Source organism: Argentina silus (assembly GCF_951799395.1).
Source record: "Argentina silus genome assembly, chromosome: Y".
NCBI classification, from domain to species: Eukaryota; Metazoa; Chordata; class Actinopteri; order Argentiniformes; family Argentinidae; genus Argentina; species Argentina silus.
Genome location: NC_139654.1, coordinates 33476092 through 33493767, shown reverse-complemented (window position 1 = coordinate 33493767; position 17676 = coordinate 33476092). Strand labels below are relative to the sequence as shown.

The window sequence follows — 17676 nt, the reverse complement described above, 5'->3', positions numbered from 1 at the left end:
GGATTATAGACGGGTTAATGCGGTCTCTCCAAGTTCGATGCCTATCCGATGCCCCGGGTTGAGGAGCTCTTGGACCGGCTTGGCACGGCCAAATATTTCACGACATTGGATTGCACGAAGGGATACTGGCAGATTCCACTCTCGCCGGTATCCCGGGAGAAAACCGCATTCTCCACTCCGCTCGGGCTATTCCAGTTCACAGTGCTCCCTTTCGGGTTGTTCGGAGCCCCAGCCACTTTTCAGCACCTCATGGACCGCATTCTGCGGCCGCACTCTGCCTATGCTGCGGCCTACCTGGATGACATTGTCATTCACAGTGACACCTGGGCGCAGCATGTGCAGAGTGTGGCTGCTGTTCTGCGGTCCCTGAGGCGGGCGGGGCTGACGGCCAACCCGAAGAAGTACGTGATCGGGCGGAGGGAGATCCGGTATCTGGGGTACCACTTGGGTCGGGGGGAGGTACGGCCGCAGATTGAAAAGACGGCGGCCATCGCCGCCTCTCCGCGGCCCAAGACATAGAAGGAGGTGAGGGCCTTCCTGGGGCTGGCTGGCTATTACCAGCAGTTCGTGCCGGGATTTTCAGAGCTGGCCAGTCCCTTGACGGACCTCACCCGGAAGGGTGCCCCGGATCCGGTCCAATGGTCGGGCCAGTGCCAGGGGTCGTTCAAGGCCCTTAAGGGAGCTCTTTGTGGAGAAACGGTCCTGTATGCGCCTGATTTTAACCTCCCTTTCTCCCTACAGACGGACGCGTCGGATAGAGGCCTGGGAGCAGTGCTGACCCAGCGGGTGGAGGGGGCTGACCGGCCGGTGCTGTACCTGAGCCGCAAACTATCGGAGAGGGAGGGCCGGTACAGCACGGTGGAGAAGGAGTGCCTGGCCATCAAGTGGGCGGTCGGCGCCCTCCGCTACTACCTGCTGGGTCTCGCTTTCACCCTCTACTCCGACCATGCTCCCCTCCAGTGGCTCCACCGCATGAAGGATGTGAACGCGAGGATCACCCGGTGGTATCTCGCGTTGCAGCCCTTCAACTTTTCGGTCGTGCACAGATGGTCGTGGCAGACTTCCTCTCCCGTGCAGGGGGGGGGGGAGTAGGTTGTCGGCCGTCGTGTCCCCGGCCTGTGTCGGGCGGTGGGGGTATGTGGGGGGACATGCAGCGTTCGGCCTGTAGAGGGAGCTACAGGACCGTGGCCAGGGTGACGTCAGCGAGGCTCCGTTGCACACCTGTTGCAAATGAAGCCTCGTTGACTAGAGGGTTTAAGATGTGTGTGCCTCTGCGTTCGAGAGAAAAGTGTTTGGTTTTGGAGGGCTGAAAAGCCACATAATTACGAACTTGATAAATAAACGGGACCTTTCCCTCACTACACCACTGTGTCTGCCTCTGTGTACAATGGACATCTTTACAATATTACAGGGAGAAAATTCTATGTCAGTCTTGGAGATCACATATTGGATGAGTACGATATACATTTTGCCTTGGTCCCTTACTATTCTCACTGTATCTGCTACCGCTTGGCGACGTTATCAGAGCACACAATGTAAACTTCCATAGCTATGCGGATGATACTCAATTATACATCTCTGTTGAACCAAATGATACTAATGCTATTTGTCCACTCACTAACTGTCTATCAGCTGTCAATAAATGGATGAACAATAACTTTTTAAAGCTAAATGAGGACAAAACTGAAATCCTCTTACTTGGCCCCAAAGACAAACGGGCTATGCTTTTAAACAACCTTGGGAATCTAACTCCCTTGATTAAGTCAGAGGTTACAAGTCTTGGTGTTATCTTAGACTCTGATCTGAGTTTTAATTCCCACATTAGCAAGGTGACCAAGACAGCCTTTTTTCATTTGAGAAACATTGCCAAGGTGCGGCCGTTTTTAACTGATTCATGCTTTTATTTCAAGTAGACTTGACTACTGTAATACACTTTTTACTGGCCTCCCTCTTCCCTATAGACAGGCTCCAACTAATTCAAAACTCTGCTGCTAGGCTACTGACAAAAACTAAGAGGAGAGAGCATATCACTCCAGTCTTAACTGCTCTGCACTGGCTCCCTGTATCGTTTACAATTGACTTCAAAGTCCTTCTACTCATATTTAAAGCACTCAATGGACTGGGACCATCCTACCTTACTGATTCGCTGACAATCTATATGCCCTCAAGTGCACTCAGCTCCTCTGCTGCTGGTTTATTAAAGGTTACTATCAAGCAATGGTCAGCCCCCAAACCCCTGCCCAATCAGTCCGCTCTTCCACCTCGGCTGGCCGCCTGGCACCGCCGTCTCTATGTGTATGCAGCAGCCGCACTACTCACGGCTTTTCACTGTCCTGGCACCCCGCTGGTAGAACGAGCTTACCACTGCTGTCATAACTGCAGAGTCACTACCAATCTTCCGCCGTCGATTGAAGACCCATCTCTTCAGGCTACATCTTAACGGTCCCTCCTAAAGACCTCTTCACCCCTACTACCCCCCTGTACAAGTTTCTCTCCTGTTAATAAAAAAATCTAATAAAAAAATAAAAATAAAAATAAAAATCCTTCTTCTAGCATTGTGACTGCCTATGGCCCCTGGTCCGAGCATTGATTACTTTATCTTATGATGACTGATGGATAGATGATTGACTTACTTAAGCAAATGTATTGTTGTAAGTCGCTTTGGATAAAGGCGTATTTAAATGTAAATGTAAAACCCAAAAGAAAGTTGGTGATGCGGCATTTATTAACTATGCCCCTAAACTGTGGAATACGGTACCTCAAGAAATCAGGGAAGCAAGCTCAGTAAACATCTTTAAGCGCCAGTTAAAAATCTCTCTTTCAATTCGCATTTTATCTATGCTGCTATCTCTGCTGTTTTTATTGTACTGATCAACTATCTATGCAACTAGATTGAGTGATGCTACTTTTATTGTATTGACTAATATGTTATAGTTGTTTTTGTTTTTAATCGGCTCTTGCACTGTATTGTACAGCACTTTGCTGATGTTTTGGTTGTTCTCGTTTTCCTTTTTTATCTGTTTACCTGTTCCTTTTTTCTTTCTTTTGCGCAGTATTGTACAGCACTTTGAGCTGCATTCTTATGAAAGGTGCTATATAAATAAAAGCTTATTATTATTAAATAAGAGAGCTAGAGAAATATAAAATAAAAGAGGGGGCCATGAACTATGCTTTATTATGTGAGAAAGACCAGTAGTTTGACTAAGCCCCGTAAATGTCATTGCTAACAACTCTTAGAGAGGGTGAGAGATAGAGCAGCTGGGTTTCAACAGGATACAGAGCTGAAGCAGATGTGGGGGAGCAGAGGAGACCGCAACAAGGATATCAGAGACACTTGTTTTATTTTTTCCAGCCAGAGTCTCCACAGAGACACTGTGGAAGAGCTCAGATCTCCAATAACACCACTTGTCCAAATAGAGGCCGGTCCCACTTATACAGTGAAAACAAGCAAGTCTTTCTCTAAGATAGATAGGTACTTTATTGATCCCCGAGGGGAAATTAAGGCATTACAGCAGCTCATATCACAAACAACAACAACAAAATAAAGTGACAATAATATAATAAAATAGACATCTGAAACATTATATACAGTAAGAACAGTCCAGTATAATTTAACATCCCCCAGCCTGACTGGTCATCGAGCCAGCTGGAGGAGGAGTTGTACTGTCTTATTACGGCAGGCAAAAAAGATCTCCTATAGCGCTCCTTCGTGCAACATGGTTGTAGTAATCTGTTGCTAAAAGAGCTTCTCTGCCACAGTGTCATGCAGGGGATGGGAGGGATTATCCATGATGGCCAGGAGTTTGGTCCTCATCCTCCTATTGGCCACCTCCTCCACAGTGTCCAGGGTGACACCGAGGACAGAACCAGCTTTCCTAATAAGCTTGTTCAGCCTCTTGGTGTCACCTTCCTTGATGCTGCCCCCCCCCCCAGCATACCACCGCGTACAGCACTGCGCTGGCCACTAGAACATGTCCTGTACACGATGCACACAATGAGAAATAAATAACTGCAGTGTGTGTGTGTGTGTGCGTGTATTACATAGACCCTGGTCAAAGACCCCCTCCCATAGCTCCTCTCATGCGGTGCTGAGGAGCACATGTTCCAGCATGGTCACGTTCCATAGACTGGTGCTGGAGTCCCCAATGGAGGCCCCACAGATCTGAGGCCAAGGACAATGTTTGAACACCTGCCCATCCCTCTCAGGGCTGTGTTGCAGCCTTGGGGGAATGATTGTTGTTTCCCAGTAGGAGGAAATATCTGCCTCATCAGAGCCCTCAGATGGGGCCTACAGACACGTCTTTCCATCACTGGATGTATGGTGCTGTTCATGTGGAGCTTAGAAACAACACACTACTAGTCTTACACCATGAGAAGTGCCCTGCATCAATAGAAATATAGCTGAGGGAGAGGGGGGATTAGGGCGGTCAATGGTTAACATGATCAATAATACACCAAAAACAAATGGCAAAATGCCTTCTGTATACGAGGGTGGGCTTATATGTGCCTAATGTGTGTGTGAGACAATGACTGTATATAGGAAGGGACACATTGAAGTCTGACGTCACCCGATTCATTTCAATGGTAGTAGCTTGTGTTGTTAATCTGCCAACGAAATGCGTACATCCTCATCGCCATTTTAGTCTGTCCGCCCACAGAACGTGCTCAGTATTCGCTCTCATCTAGAATGCTGTGAGAAGAACACATGAGCCAAAGGAACGCGCCTCAGCCCTCAGTCAGCAACCATCAATGCCAGCAACAGACAGAGCACAGTATTCAGCTGATGAAACAATACCCGTTATAGAAGTCATTTTTTCTTTAACCAAGGCTAAAGATAAACTGCAGTAACCTTAATGGATAACCTATCGTAATTTTGTTCGTACTGTAATTATTTTGTTCTGACGTTTAATCATTGCCCTATTGGATACCTATAGTGTCATTTATTCTGATTCTGTGGAAATCCTTTTTTAATTATTATTTATGAGAAGCTCCTAATCTGCCTAGCTGTTGAAAATATACCAAGTGATTAGTTTCAATATGGCCATGATATTTCATCATCAACTTTTTTGTCAATCCATCTAGTCAACTAAATCAGATTTTATTCTCGATGTAGCCTAATCATAAAAGTATAGGAGTTAGGTAATGTGAGAAATGGGAGTACTGCATTCAAAGTTGACTCAAATTGTAATGAATTAACACTGTTTTGATCCAAAGCATATTGACCACCAGAGAACGGTTAAAGTTTCATGATACTAGAAAGACTTACCTTCAGCCATGATGTGTACAGTGTAATCCACTTGATATCATCCGAAGTAAATTAGCATCCCACAGAAAACATGTTCAAATATCACACTTTTAAATAGCCAAATAGGCCTTCTATAGGCTAATATCTTCCATCACTAGCCACAGTTGACAAGATTGTTGATCTAAAATCATGATGTCTGCTCATGACAGAGTCCCTCATTCTATCAAGCCTTGTTATAAATAAGATATAGCATTTATAATTTTTCTGTTCTGAAGCTGTGATGTCTAAAAGTTCATTGACACAAGTTTCCAAGGAAAGTATTAGCATACTTTTGAGTCCTGTAGCCAAATTATTTGATATTATTTGATAAAACAACAATAGGCCTATTGTGCGCATTTGTTTGATCCAATGTCAATCGCGAGAGAATATCATTGATTTTGCCATCAAGCCACATCTGCTTCCGTCAGCCATCGATTGACAAGATTAATAAATCAGTCGTTGTCCGCTCATAAAAACGTCTCTCAGTTCTAAACCTGGTTATGAATATGATAATAGCCTATCAATTTCTGTTCTAAAGGTGTGCATGTCATTAGAAATATTGAATGTTCGAGTTGGACAAAAATTGTAATTTTAGAACATCAAGACGAATGATTACAATCATTCCTTTGTCATCGCATAATCTATATTAGGCTACATTACCATATTGCATGATCTTGCAGTAGGAGGTTCGAACTATTGTGGAGAACATACAAACTAATTAGGCTACAGTGGCCTACACTGTACAGAGTATTGAATATAATGTACAGTAGCCTAGTTGCAGCTGTTTCCATCAGTTTTCCACCTCCTCACGCGCGTGCCCTGGCTGGCATAGACGCTACAATATGATGTCAGCACTTTATAGAAGTAGGAGAAATGCCTATATCGTCCGATCTGGGCTATAAAAATGTTTACGATGGCCAAGGCATGAATTTGTATATTTGAAAGTAATTGTAGAACATGAAAGTCACACTGGAATCGACCTAATTTGGCGAGGAACAATGACATGACATGAACATGACTCTGCCATTGGAATTACATTGGGAATTGTCTTTTTGGGCAGAACAGAACCACGAGTGGCCACCGGCGTGCCCGCCAGACGACCAATGGTGTGAGGGTGAGAGAGTGTGTACTGTATGTGTGTGTGTGAGTGTGAGAGAGTGTGTGCGTGCATGCATGTGTGTATGTGTGTGTGTGTTCGCCTCACCTTCTTCTTGTCTCTCATGGAGCCTTTCCCACGAACCATGATTTTACATCCTGTCTCCGCTTCCAGCTGCTTGGCTGTAAGCCCCCGTGGTCCCAGGATCCGGCCAACAAAGTTAAACTGCCAGAGAAATACACACATTAACATCAAACTCAGTAGTACAACTACTGCGGTTTTTGTCCATCCAAGCAGCATTTATGTTTGAGGCAGTGGAGGCTGGTGGATGTAGAAATCAGAGGACACGTGTTTGATACCATTCCTTATTCCATTCCATGCATTACAATGAGCCTGTCCTCCTATTTCCACTGGTTTGAGCATATAGTTTATAGGTGACACTGGATAATATTGTAACAAATATTCTCCTGGCAGAACCTGACATGTTGATAGCAATGGTTGATGAAAAAGAGAGAGAGAGAGAGAGAGAGACAGACAGAGTGAAAGAGAGATTCTCTTAGGGGAGCCTCTCGTTTGAACCAGACACCTCAGCTCTCTCACACCCTCATCATCCGGGCCACCCTTCTGACAATGGCACTATATGGCTGAAAAGCAGCCAATATCCGAGAGTGTCTGGCAACCAGCCCCGGGCCGGTGGTGACAAGTTGGCCCATCGATCAGGAGCCAGAGCTCCTTTCCTCAATGGCCCACACGGCAACTGTCAATCATTAAAGGTTGCCTATCGATGGGCTGGCACTGATATTGACAGACAGGAAGGCTGGGAGCCATGATGGAAAAGGGACAGACACAGAGAGACATTGACTGACTGACAGTCTTGATGTAAAAAGCTACTCTGTAGGAAACTAAGAGACTACTTACACTCACTGGGCACTTTATTAGGAACTGTACTGTCATGCCCTCCACTGTCTGTCATGCCCTGTACTGTCATGCCCTCCACTTCCTCTTAGTCTGTGCCTGTGCCTCCCTCTCTCCTGTCTGTCTGTTTGTGTTGTGTGTGGGCGTGGCCAGGCTCCGGTTCTCGTTTCAGTTCATCATCTCCACCTGCCCGATCTACACACCTGCTATTCAACTCTCATCACCGTGCTATATTTAAACCCCAGCTTCCCATTCACTCATAGCCAGGTCGTTGTTTAGTGTTTCAACACGTTAGTACCGTTCTCGGCCTCTTTGTCTAGTAATACTTAGTCTTCGTGTGTATACGCTGTTTTTGATCTTCTTTCCTTTTTCCTCCAGAAACCCTACCCGGCTGTCCACCTGTCAGTCTGCCTGGCCGCACTACCCGCCTGCCTAGTCTGCCTGCCCTGCCTGCCTAGTCTACCTGCCCGCCTGCCCTGTCTGTCTGCCTGCCCTACCCTGTTTGACATTCCCCCCGCTTGTCCCATTCCCTGCTGGTTCCTTATTAAATACCTTATTTTATATTTGTGTCCTGACTCTGTGTCTGTGCTTGGGTTCTTAGATCTTACGATAACATGCCTCAGCCTATTTGAGTATTGTTGCTGACCATGTGCATCCCTTCATGGCTACAATTTACCCATCTTCTAATGGCTACCTCCAGCATGATAATGCACCATGTCACAAAGCAAAAGTTGTCTCAAACTGGTTTCATGAACATGACAATGAGTTCAGTGTTCTTCAGTGGCCTTCCCAGTCACCGGATCTGACAATCATGTCATCATGGACCAGAATCTCAAAGGAATGTTTCCAACATCTTGTGGAATCAATGCCACACAGAATTGAGGCTGTTTTGAGAGCAAAAGGAGGCCCTACCCAGTATTAGTATAGTGTTCCTAATGAAGTGCTCAGTGAGTGTATGTCTTCTGTAGCTACAACAGTCTTGTATGTATACACTGACTGACTGACTCTGTAGGAAACTTGTGGTCTAGTCTATGGTTACTTCCTCTCTGGACGTAACAGTGCTGTACAACACACATAATTGAGTCTGAAGTATGGAGAATCTACTGAAACAAGGTTTGGAGCGGGAAGACATATCGTCTTCCTGTCTGCTTCGCCGCTCTCCTGTCAGACGTTATGTACTACGAGAGCAGCGATCAATGTTTATCTTATGCTCTGTCCTTAATTTGAATCACATCTTTTCATTTTGCCATCGCTCCCCTCTCTCACGGAATTCTGTTCATCGGTTTGACATCATTGGACAACTTCAAGATCTTATTTGCTCATATCCCAATATCAGCCAAAAACAAAACTGTAACATGGAACAAGTCAACAGAAATTAGTGGATCTACAGTTTGACATTTGACCTGTGACTCTACTATGTGGAGGGAGTGCAAGGTGGACCCTGTGCTGTTGCACAGATTTCTGCCCTTGCTGAGCATCGAGTTGTCTTAGCAGTTTGTCAACTGTCACAGTAAGGAGTTTGCACCTGGCATGGTTGAAAAGGGCACATTCTCCTGCTCTGCCATGTACAGTACATGTTCCAAGCCTCCTTCCACAAGGCACCAATGAAAAGCCTAACAGAAGGATAGTTCTCTAAATACCACTCCATTGAGACCTTAGTCAGCACAAAGACCAAACTGCCTAGACTGCCATCTTAAAACCTATTAACTTAACTTGCTCAGTTTGATTTAGCATCACAGGGATATATGGACATTACACTGTTCTTAGATTGCTCACTTGTGTCAATCTAGTCACTGATTTAAAATGTTGTATTTAACTTTAGTTATCCAGGTTAGTAAAATCTATTTTGCAAGAGAGTCCAAGACAGCAGCAGGGGGGAGCAGTGTTTCAGACAAATGACAAACATACAGTAGACACACACAGACATACACACTACAAGAAACAAATGCGTTATTGTCTCCTGGAGGAAAGACATTCCAAGGTGCCCTCAGGATGGGAACGAGAAACCACAGGACAGCGCTGCTACAGTACAGTAGTCCACTCTCTGATGCAGCTCTCTCAATACCTCAGTATTTGTCCAGTACAGAGTTGCGGAATGACCTTCACTTTCCGCCGACATTCAGGACACATCGTCAGGGCAGCTGCCTTTGAGGCTCAGCACAGAGAAAGGCTCTGTCTATTCCACCCTTTCTCCTCCTGGCTGCATTTAGAATGATGACCATGATGATGATAATGATGAAGTTCTCCTGCCTGTCAGATTCAAAAACATCCCTGACTCCGTCATTTCCACTATATTCAAAAGCATGAGTAGTCATACGCGTATCATAGTGAAACGTCCCCTCCTGGGCAAAATGGGTCACGAAAGAGCATGTGTGAAATCTGTGAGTGGCAGTGACGCTTTTACACAAGCTGCCTTATTCATGCGACACAATGGAGCACACAAAACGTAAATGACAGCCAGGGCGCTGAGAAGGCCTGGATACCTGACTCAATGCAACACTTCCCAGCCCCCCTCCGCTCTCACACTGTCACCTGCATTCTGATGTCCCTTCTTCAGGACTTCCCATACAATGCCTCTCTCTCTCTCACCGCCTCTGTGTGTGTGTGTCGAGAGAGGAGTGTGTGTGTGTGTGTTTTGAGATGAGGAGAGAGAAAAGGGGACAGAATGGGCTGAATTAGAATCCCATGTGGCTTCCTTGTCGGGGGAGATCCGTGCAAGTGACTGACAATGTGATAGCGATAGGTTATGTGGAGGTTATTAGTGGTGACAGGTCAGTGCGGCACAGACAGGGATACACATTATGTGTTCGTGGAGAACGTGTCTCCTCCTTCATCCAAATAGTGCTCCTAAATCCCATCCAATGTTGTATTGATCTGAGAGGTAGGCATCCTTAGTGGACTAGAAGAGGCCAACAGGACAGAGACAGATTGATTCAATGTCCTCTGCAGCGGCACTCAGCCTACCTCCACTCCACTAGAGCTCCTGTTAAACAGAGAGAGAGAGACAGTAAGAACATCTATTGAAGCTAATGGAATGCCTAATATCTGTTTTTAAAGGACTCCCCCTATTTACCCAATCTGGGCAGCCGAGATTAAGTGTGTTTTCCATCAACTACAATAAAAGGGAAAGCTGAACGTAATTACAGCCGTTTAAGACTAGGAGCACGGTGGACTGTGAGACACTCACACTGATCTTATTATCTTATGAAGATAACTGAGACAGTCGCTGTAATTGGCAAATTCATTATTGCATGGCTTCTAATAGCACTGCGCTCTAATTGCATTTTGTTTTCATTATTATGATGGATAAGGGGCCTGGAATGAAGGAAGAAAGGCCAGATAGATTTTTAGGAGAATAGGAGAAAAATAAAGAAATCCATTATGTGTAACTGCAATCAGAGTTTTATTCTAATGAAAGTACTTTTTTAAATCTTTATTTTTAACAGGGAGTCACATTGAGACCAGAGTCTCTTTTTCAAGGGAGCCCTGCAATAGAAATAATACAAACAAGTAGGATACAAACAAGAAAACAAACAGAAGATACAATTTCATGCAAAACATGAACACTCCTCTGTAACCAGGTCCCCTGGAGCAACCGAAAATGCCCAAGCGGTACTAAGGAGTTTAGTTTTAGTATCAGAGTTCATTCCACTGTTTCGGACCATACTGGCTAAAAGCTGTTTTTCCAAGGTTGGTGGAATGCGGGACCTTGAGAACTAACCACTCCTGTGATCGGGTGGAATAATGAGTGGTTCTATAATTTAGGAGTGATGTAGATTGGAAGTTTAGTGTAACAGAAAGCAATGCTGTTTTCTCCTTGTAGAGACGGATGGCCAACCTACTTCTGATAGAGATGGCAATGATGTGTGTTATATTTGTCTCCCATAATGAAGCAGAGGGCACTATGGTACGCGTCAAGAGGTTTTAATGAGGATGTAGCGGCATGCATATATATCACCATAATCCAATGTGGCCATGACTGAATGATTTTTCTCCTGTTTTCAATTGTGAAACAGGCCTTGTTTCTATAGAAGAAAATTAAAAGTTTCATTGAAAGCACATCTACAGTTAGGTCTGGAAATATTTGGACAGTGACACAATTTTCATAATTTTGGCTCTGTACGCCACCACAATGGATTTGAAATGAAACAATCGAGATGCAATTGAAGTGCAGACTTTCAGCTTTAATTCAAAGGGTTGGACAAAAATATTGTATGAAACATTTCGGAATTGCAACCATTTTTATACACAGTCCCCTATTTTCAGGGGTTCAAATGTAATTGGACAAATGAACATAATCATAAATAAAATGTTCATTTTTATACTTTGTTGAGAATCCTTTGCAGGCAATGATTGGAACCCATGGACATCACCAAATGCTGGGTTTCCTCCTTTGTGATGCTTTGCCAGGCCTTTACTGCAGCTGTCTTCAGTTGTTCGTGGGTCTTTCTGCCTTTAGTTGTCTTCAACAAGTGAAATGTATGCTCGATCAGGTTGAGATCAGGTGATTGACTCAGCCATTGCAGAATATTCCACTTCTTTGCCTTAAAAAAAACTCCTGGGTTGCTTTCGCAGTATGTTTGGGTCATTGTCCATCTGTACTGTGAAGTGCCGTCCAATCAACTTTGCTGAATTTGGCTGAATCTGAGCAGACAGTATATCCCTAAACACTTCAGAATTCATCCGGCTGCTTCTGTCTCATCATCAATAAACACTAGTGACCCAGTGCCATTGGAAGCCATGCATGCCCATGCCATCACACTGCCTCCACCGTGTTTTATAGATTATGTGATATGCTTCGGACCATGAGCAGTTCCAAGCCTTCTCCATACTTTTTTCTTCCCATCATGCTGGTACAGATTGATCTTAGTTTCATCTGTCCAAAGAATACTGTTCCAGAACTGGGCTAGCTTTTTTAGATGTTTTTTGGCAAAGTCTAATCTGGCCTTTCTATTCTTGAAGCTTATGAATGGTTTGCACCTTGTGGTGAACACTCTGTATTTGCTCTCGTGAAGTCTTCTCTTTATGGTAGACTTGGATAATGATATGCCTACCTCCTGGAGAGTGTTCTTCACTTGGCTTCACTTCACCATGTGAAGGATCCTGCGATCATCCACCACTGTTGTCTTCCGTGGACATTGTGGTGGAAGTCTAGGATTTACCACTCTGTACTTTAGCTCTTCGGAGGTAAGAATCAAGAAACAAATCCTGAGTAGCCACAATATCTGAGTCCGGTATTTATTGCTTGCAAACAAGAGACAAGAGCGTAACAGCAGCCCAGCGTAGATCCGGGGGTCATTTCAGCGCAAGTCTAAAGAGACAATGATCAGGTTTGTCTTTTATACAGTTTGAACATAATGCCAGGCGCCGCCAAGGCTATCGGCTGATGGGCTTGTGCTTACGTGAGAAAGGGCGGGAGAGAATGAACAATGGGGAGACTCTCTTACTGATCAATCAGCGCTTTCTTACTGATTAATCGGCGTTCAACATTTCACACCTATCTGCAGGATGCGCCTGTCCCCCCATTATTGCTCTCTCTCTCACCACTCCCTCCTGAAACCACTGCTGTTCACATAGTAAATTATACAGTGCTTCTTAGAACAATGGCTATAGAACTTTAGAGGTGTGGCAAGAGAAAATGTAATCACAGTAGTTACACAAGTTGTATCAGTCATATGAAAGTGTATAACCTGAAAATAGTTCTATCAATGTATTTTCCATAACAACATTCAGGCCTTTTTGTGTTACCGAGCTCAACAGTGCGTTCTTTTTCTCTCAGAATGTATCCAACTGTTGATTTGGCCACTCCTAATGTTGCCGCTATCTCTCTGATGGATTTTTTTTGTTTTTGCAGCGTGAGGATGGCCTGTTTCATTTGCATTGAGAGCTCCTTTGACCGCATGTTGTGCGTTCACAGCAACAGCTTCTAAATGCAAATGCCACACTTGGAATCAACTCAGACTTTTTACCTACTTAATTGATAAAGAAATAACAAAGGAATAGTCCACACCTGTCCATGAAATTGCTTTTGAGTCAATTGTCCAATTACTTTTGATCCCTTGGAAAAGAAATTAAAATTAAAACTGAGAGTCTGCACTTTAAGCCCATATTCATTATATACAGTGCCTATAGAAAGTCATCATACCCCTTTGAAATAGTTACTATATTTGTCGTACAGCCTGAAATCAAAACCCATTGTACAGCTTTATGTACAAATTTAGCCATACAACATCAAACTAATGAAAAAAAAGGCGACAGTTCTGAAAATGTATGAAAAACAAAAAACAAGAATAACAGGGTTGGAAAAGTCATCAGTCCCCTGATTTAATACTTTGTCGAGCCACCTTTTGCTGCAATTACAGCCATCAATCTGTTTGGATATGTCTCTACTGGCTTTGCACACCTAGATTGGAGAATATTTGCCCATTCTTCCTTGCAGAATTGTTTGAGTTCAGTCAAATTCCATGGCGAGCGGCGATGGACTGCTCTCTTCAAGTCCATCCACAGATTTTCTATCGGATTTAAGTCAGGGCTCTGGACTTGGCCACTCAAGGACATTCACCTTTCTATCCTTAAGCCACTGCGTTGTTCTTTTGGCAGTATGTTTAGGATCATTGTCGTGTTGGAAGGTGAATGACCTGCCCATCTTCAGCTGTCCAGCAGAGGGACGCAGGTTGTCCTCAAGAATTTGGGTGTACTTGGCAGCATCCATTTGCCCTTCAATCCTGACCAATTGCCCAGTCCCCGCTGAAGAGAAACATCCCCACAACATAATGTTGCCACCACCATGCTTCACAGTAGGTATGGTGTGTTTTGGGTGGTGTGCTGTGTTTGGTTTTCGCCAAACATAGCGCTTGGAGTTCAGTCCAAAAAGTTCAATCTTAGTCTCGTCTGACCATAAAACCTTTTTCCACATGGCAACAGAATCTTCCAGGTGTGTTTTTGCATAGCACAAACGAGACTGAGTGTGGCACTTTTTCAGAAAAGGCTTCTTTCTTGCTACCCTGCCATACAGGCCAGCTTTGTGTAAAGCTTGTGAGATTGTTGTCACATGCACAGACAGACCAGTCCCAGCCATAAAGACATGTAAGTCCTTCAAAGTTGCCTTTGGCCTCTTGGTAGCTTCTCTGATCAATGTCCTCCTGGCTCGGTCATCCAGTTTGGACGGACGGCCTGATCTAGGCAAGGTGTTGGTGGTGCCATACGCCTTCCACTTCTTAATGATGCTCTGAACGGTACTCAGAGGGATAGCTAAAGCCTTCGAAATCTTTTTGTAGCCTTCACCTAACTTGTGCCTTCCTACAACTTTATCCCGGAGGCCTTTTGAAAGTACTTTTCCAACCATGGTGAATTCTTTGCAGAACCATGCACTTCTAGTAGTTGAATCCTCAAGAAACAGCTGGTTTTATTTTGAAGTAAACAAAACCACTACAATTGATCTCAGGTGGGGGGCAATTAGCCTGGTGTTTGATCTGGAAGTTGATTGGTTGCACCTGAGCAAGTTTATAATGGTATACTCTAAGGGGCTGATCACTTAACCAAACCAGGTATTTCACTAATTAATTTTTAATAATTGTCCAGAATTTTTTTCATTTTTATTTTCACTTTGATGATGAGGGTTATAATGTGTACAAACAGCTCAAAAAAGTTAGATTTGATTTATTTTAATTTCCAGGGTGTAATGTGACAAAAGGTAAAGATTTCACAGGGGTATGATGACTTTCTATAGGCACTGTAACTGTAACTTGAATGTTTTGGTAAACAGCTAAAATAACAAAAATTGTGTCTGTGTCCAAATATATATAGACCTAACTGTATGTGGTTTAAATTATAGCTTGTCATTGATCCAGATACTGAGATATTTATATGATGGGACTTTTTGGACTCCACTCAGGCTGCTAATATTTAACTCTGAGGTATTACATTTACATTTATGGCATTTAGCAGACGCCTTTATCCAAAGCGACTTACAACAATACATTTGTTTAATTAAGTGAATCATCTATCCAACAGTCATCATAAGACAAAGTAATCAATGCTCACACCAGGGGCCATTGGCAGTCGTAATGCCAGTCGGCAACATTTTTTTTGTTTTCTTTTAAAAAAATATATTTTATTAGCAAGGGAGAAGAGGTCTTGGGGTTAGCGTTAGTATAGGGGGGGTAGTGAGGGTGAAGCGGTCTTCAGGAGGGACTGTTAAGATGTAGCTTGAAGAAATGGGTTTTCAATCTACGGCGGAAGATCGGTAGTGACTCTGCAGTCCTGACCGTAGTGGGAAGCTCATTCCACCAGCGGGGCGCCAGGACAGTGAAAAGCTGTGACCGAGTAGCGCGGCCACTGCATCCACGTAGAGGCGGCGGTGCCAGGCGGGCAGCCGAGGTGGACGAGCGGAGTGATCTTGCAGGGGTTTGGGGGCAAACCATTGCTTGCAAGTAGGGAGGGGCTGTTCCCTTTGCCGCCCGGTAGGCAAGCACCAGGGTCTTGAATTTGATGCGAGCTGCTACCGGGAGCCAGTGGAGGTTTTCTATCGGATTTGAGTGGAGAGTTCACCAACAAGTGAACTCTCATGGCCAGTGGCATTCCACTGTTTAACCATGGTTGAGTGTTGCATACTCGGCTCTTTTAAACCTTGTACCTGAGACATGTGATGATGTTTTGCATATGTGTGAATCAGATGTCCTGCGGCATTCGACTTAAAGTGTCCCGTCTGAACTTACGGAAACTTCATTTCAGTCAGGACATTTACGTCGGTTAAACATGTTTAACCCTCTCGACCCCACAACAGCCGTAAAATGAGTTACTACTCAAAGGCAACTAGCTACCGGTGCTAGCTATCTGGCTATACAAATAACCATGCAAAAGTGACTAAAAACAAAACTGTAATTTAGCAAATGAAAGCAAAATGCAGGTGAAAACCATAACAAGATTACTGCACCTTTGGTGATCGATTTGTGTCCAGTAATTTTTCATATTAGAGCCAATAATCCAGTGTGGTGTGTAATGATGTCAGTGTAGGCAAGTAATTAGCTGAGAGCCACACTGTAGCTGGTTAGCTAGCTAATGTTTTCATAAGATGATGTTCTCAGTAGATGACACTTCACCAAATTAGTTTTATATTAACTGGCAAATCAATTGAAAATAAAGTTTAGCCTCTCATCTAAGTAAGTATATTAACATGTATCCTTAGATTGAGTTATTCATCATTATTTCAGACATTAGAGAAATATAATAAAAACTCCAGTAAACTGCAGGTATGTTCTAGAATTGTATTGGGGTCTAAAGGGTTAATGAAAATGGTAATACATTTAAGTTTGGAGTAATGTAATGGCTCCGCTCTGTATAGCTCCCTGCCTGAAGTTTAAACAACATAAAATACAAAATAACATAAGCAGGGAGCCCATAACTATCAACCCCCAACAAAACAGAACCATCCAAACAACTATGTGACCTGTGTATCAGGAAAACTCTCCCGGTGTCCCCCCTGCACTTTCTTCAGTGCAGGGACAAAATGACTTCATCAGACAGAGGTCATTCTAGAATTATGAGAATCTAAGACTAAGTGTCTGCGGTAATTGCCCCGGTGCCTGCTTTAACAGGGTGACCCTCCCTGTATCCTTCCGCACCTTCTTCAGTGCAGGGATGAATGACTTGCATCCTGGATCAGACAGGGGGCCATTCTAGCATTATGTGACCTCAACTATTCACTATTACCCATGTATCACAGCGCTGCCCTTCTCATATGTATTATAGGGCAGGGTCTTCTAAATGCAACAGCCCTTTAGAGATTCTTCACTCTAAGCTCGTCAGCACCCATACAAAACCAGATGTTCTCCTACATCATCTAGGCACATGGGAATATTCTACCTTGTGAACTGTGTGTTGACAGTGAATCCATCACCGCTTCTATCTAACCAGTCTAACGATAGCTGAAAGGGGCATGTTGCGGGCCAACGTCCAGGTGGCACCTTGAGCAGGATAATTCGCACCATGCTCTGAACCCAACTCGACACGCACGTCTACACAGCAAGGACAAGCGCATGTCGGGCGACACCCTGCATCCAACATAACAGTGCAATAGTTAATAAGTGTAACATGTCTTCCCCCCACAAATTATGTAGTGCCTCTCTACAAAAAGAGAGTGAAGGAGAACATATAAATTAAGCAATACATTTATCCATAAACTTTTAATATGACACACTGTTGTCTGTGCTAAACAGTGCTGTGTCCCCGTTGAGCACAGGGAGGCTTTTCTCTTTGTGTGATCACCTTCTGTGCCCAAAGAGAAATAATGTCGGCGCCAATAGCTACTATCGTACTAACTCTGTATTGACATAAGACGCCTTAACTTCAACACAAATTTCACCAAGAGGCTAAGACAAAA

At 44.0% G+C, this 17676-nt stretch overlaps 1 protein-coding gene across 5 annotated transcripts in view; it reads right to left on the bottom strand.

Annotated features, from left to right (window-relative positions):
- LOC310823575 (KH domain-containing RNA-binding protein QKI-like) overlaps positions 1 to 17676 on the bottom strand; it is a gene marked incomplete at both ends in the record, with an annotated part of 120551 nt that overhangs the window by 34394 nt on the left and 68481 nt on the right. For all 5 annotated transcript variants that reach the window (XM_083696459.1, XM_083696460.1, XM_083696461.1 and 2 more), the window contains one exon: positions 6489 to 6605. In XM_083696459.1, coding sequence (XP_083552585.1) covers positions 6489 to 6605 — 117 coding nt within the window. The remainder of the gene's footprint in view (positions 1 to 6488; positions 6606 to 17676) is intronic.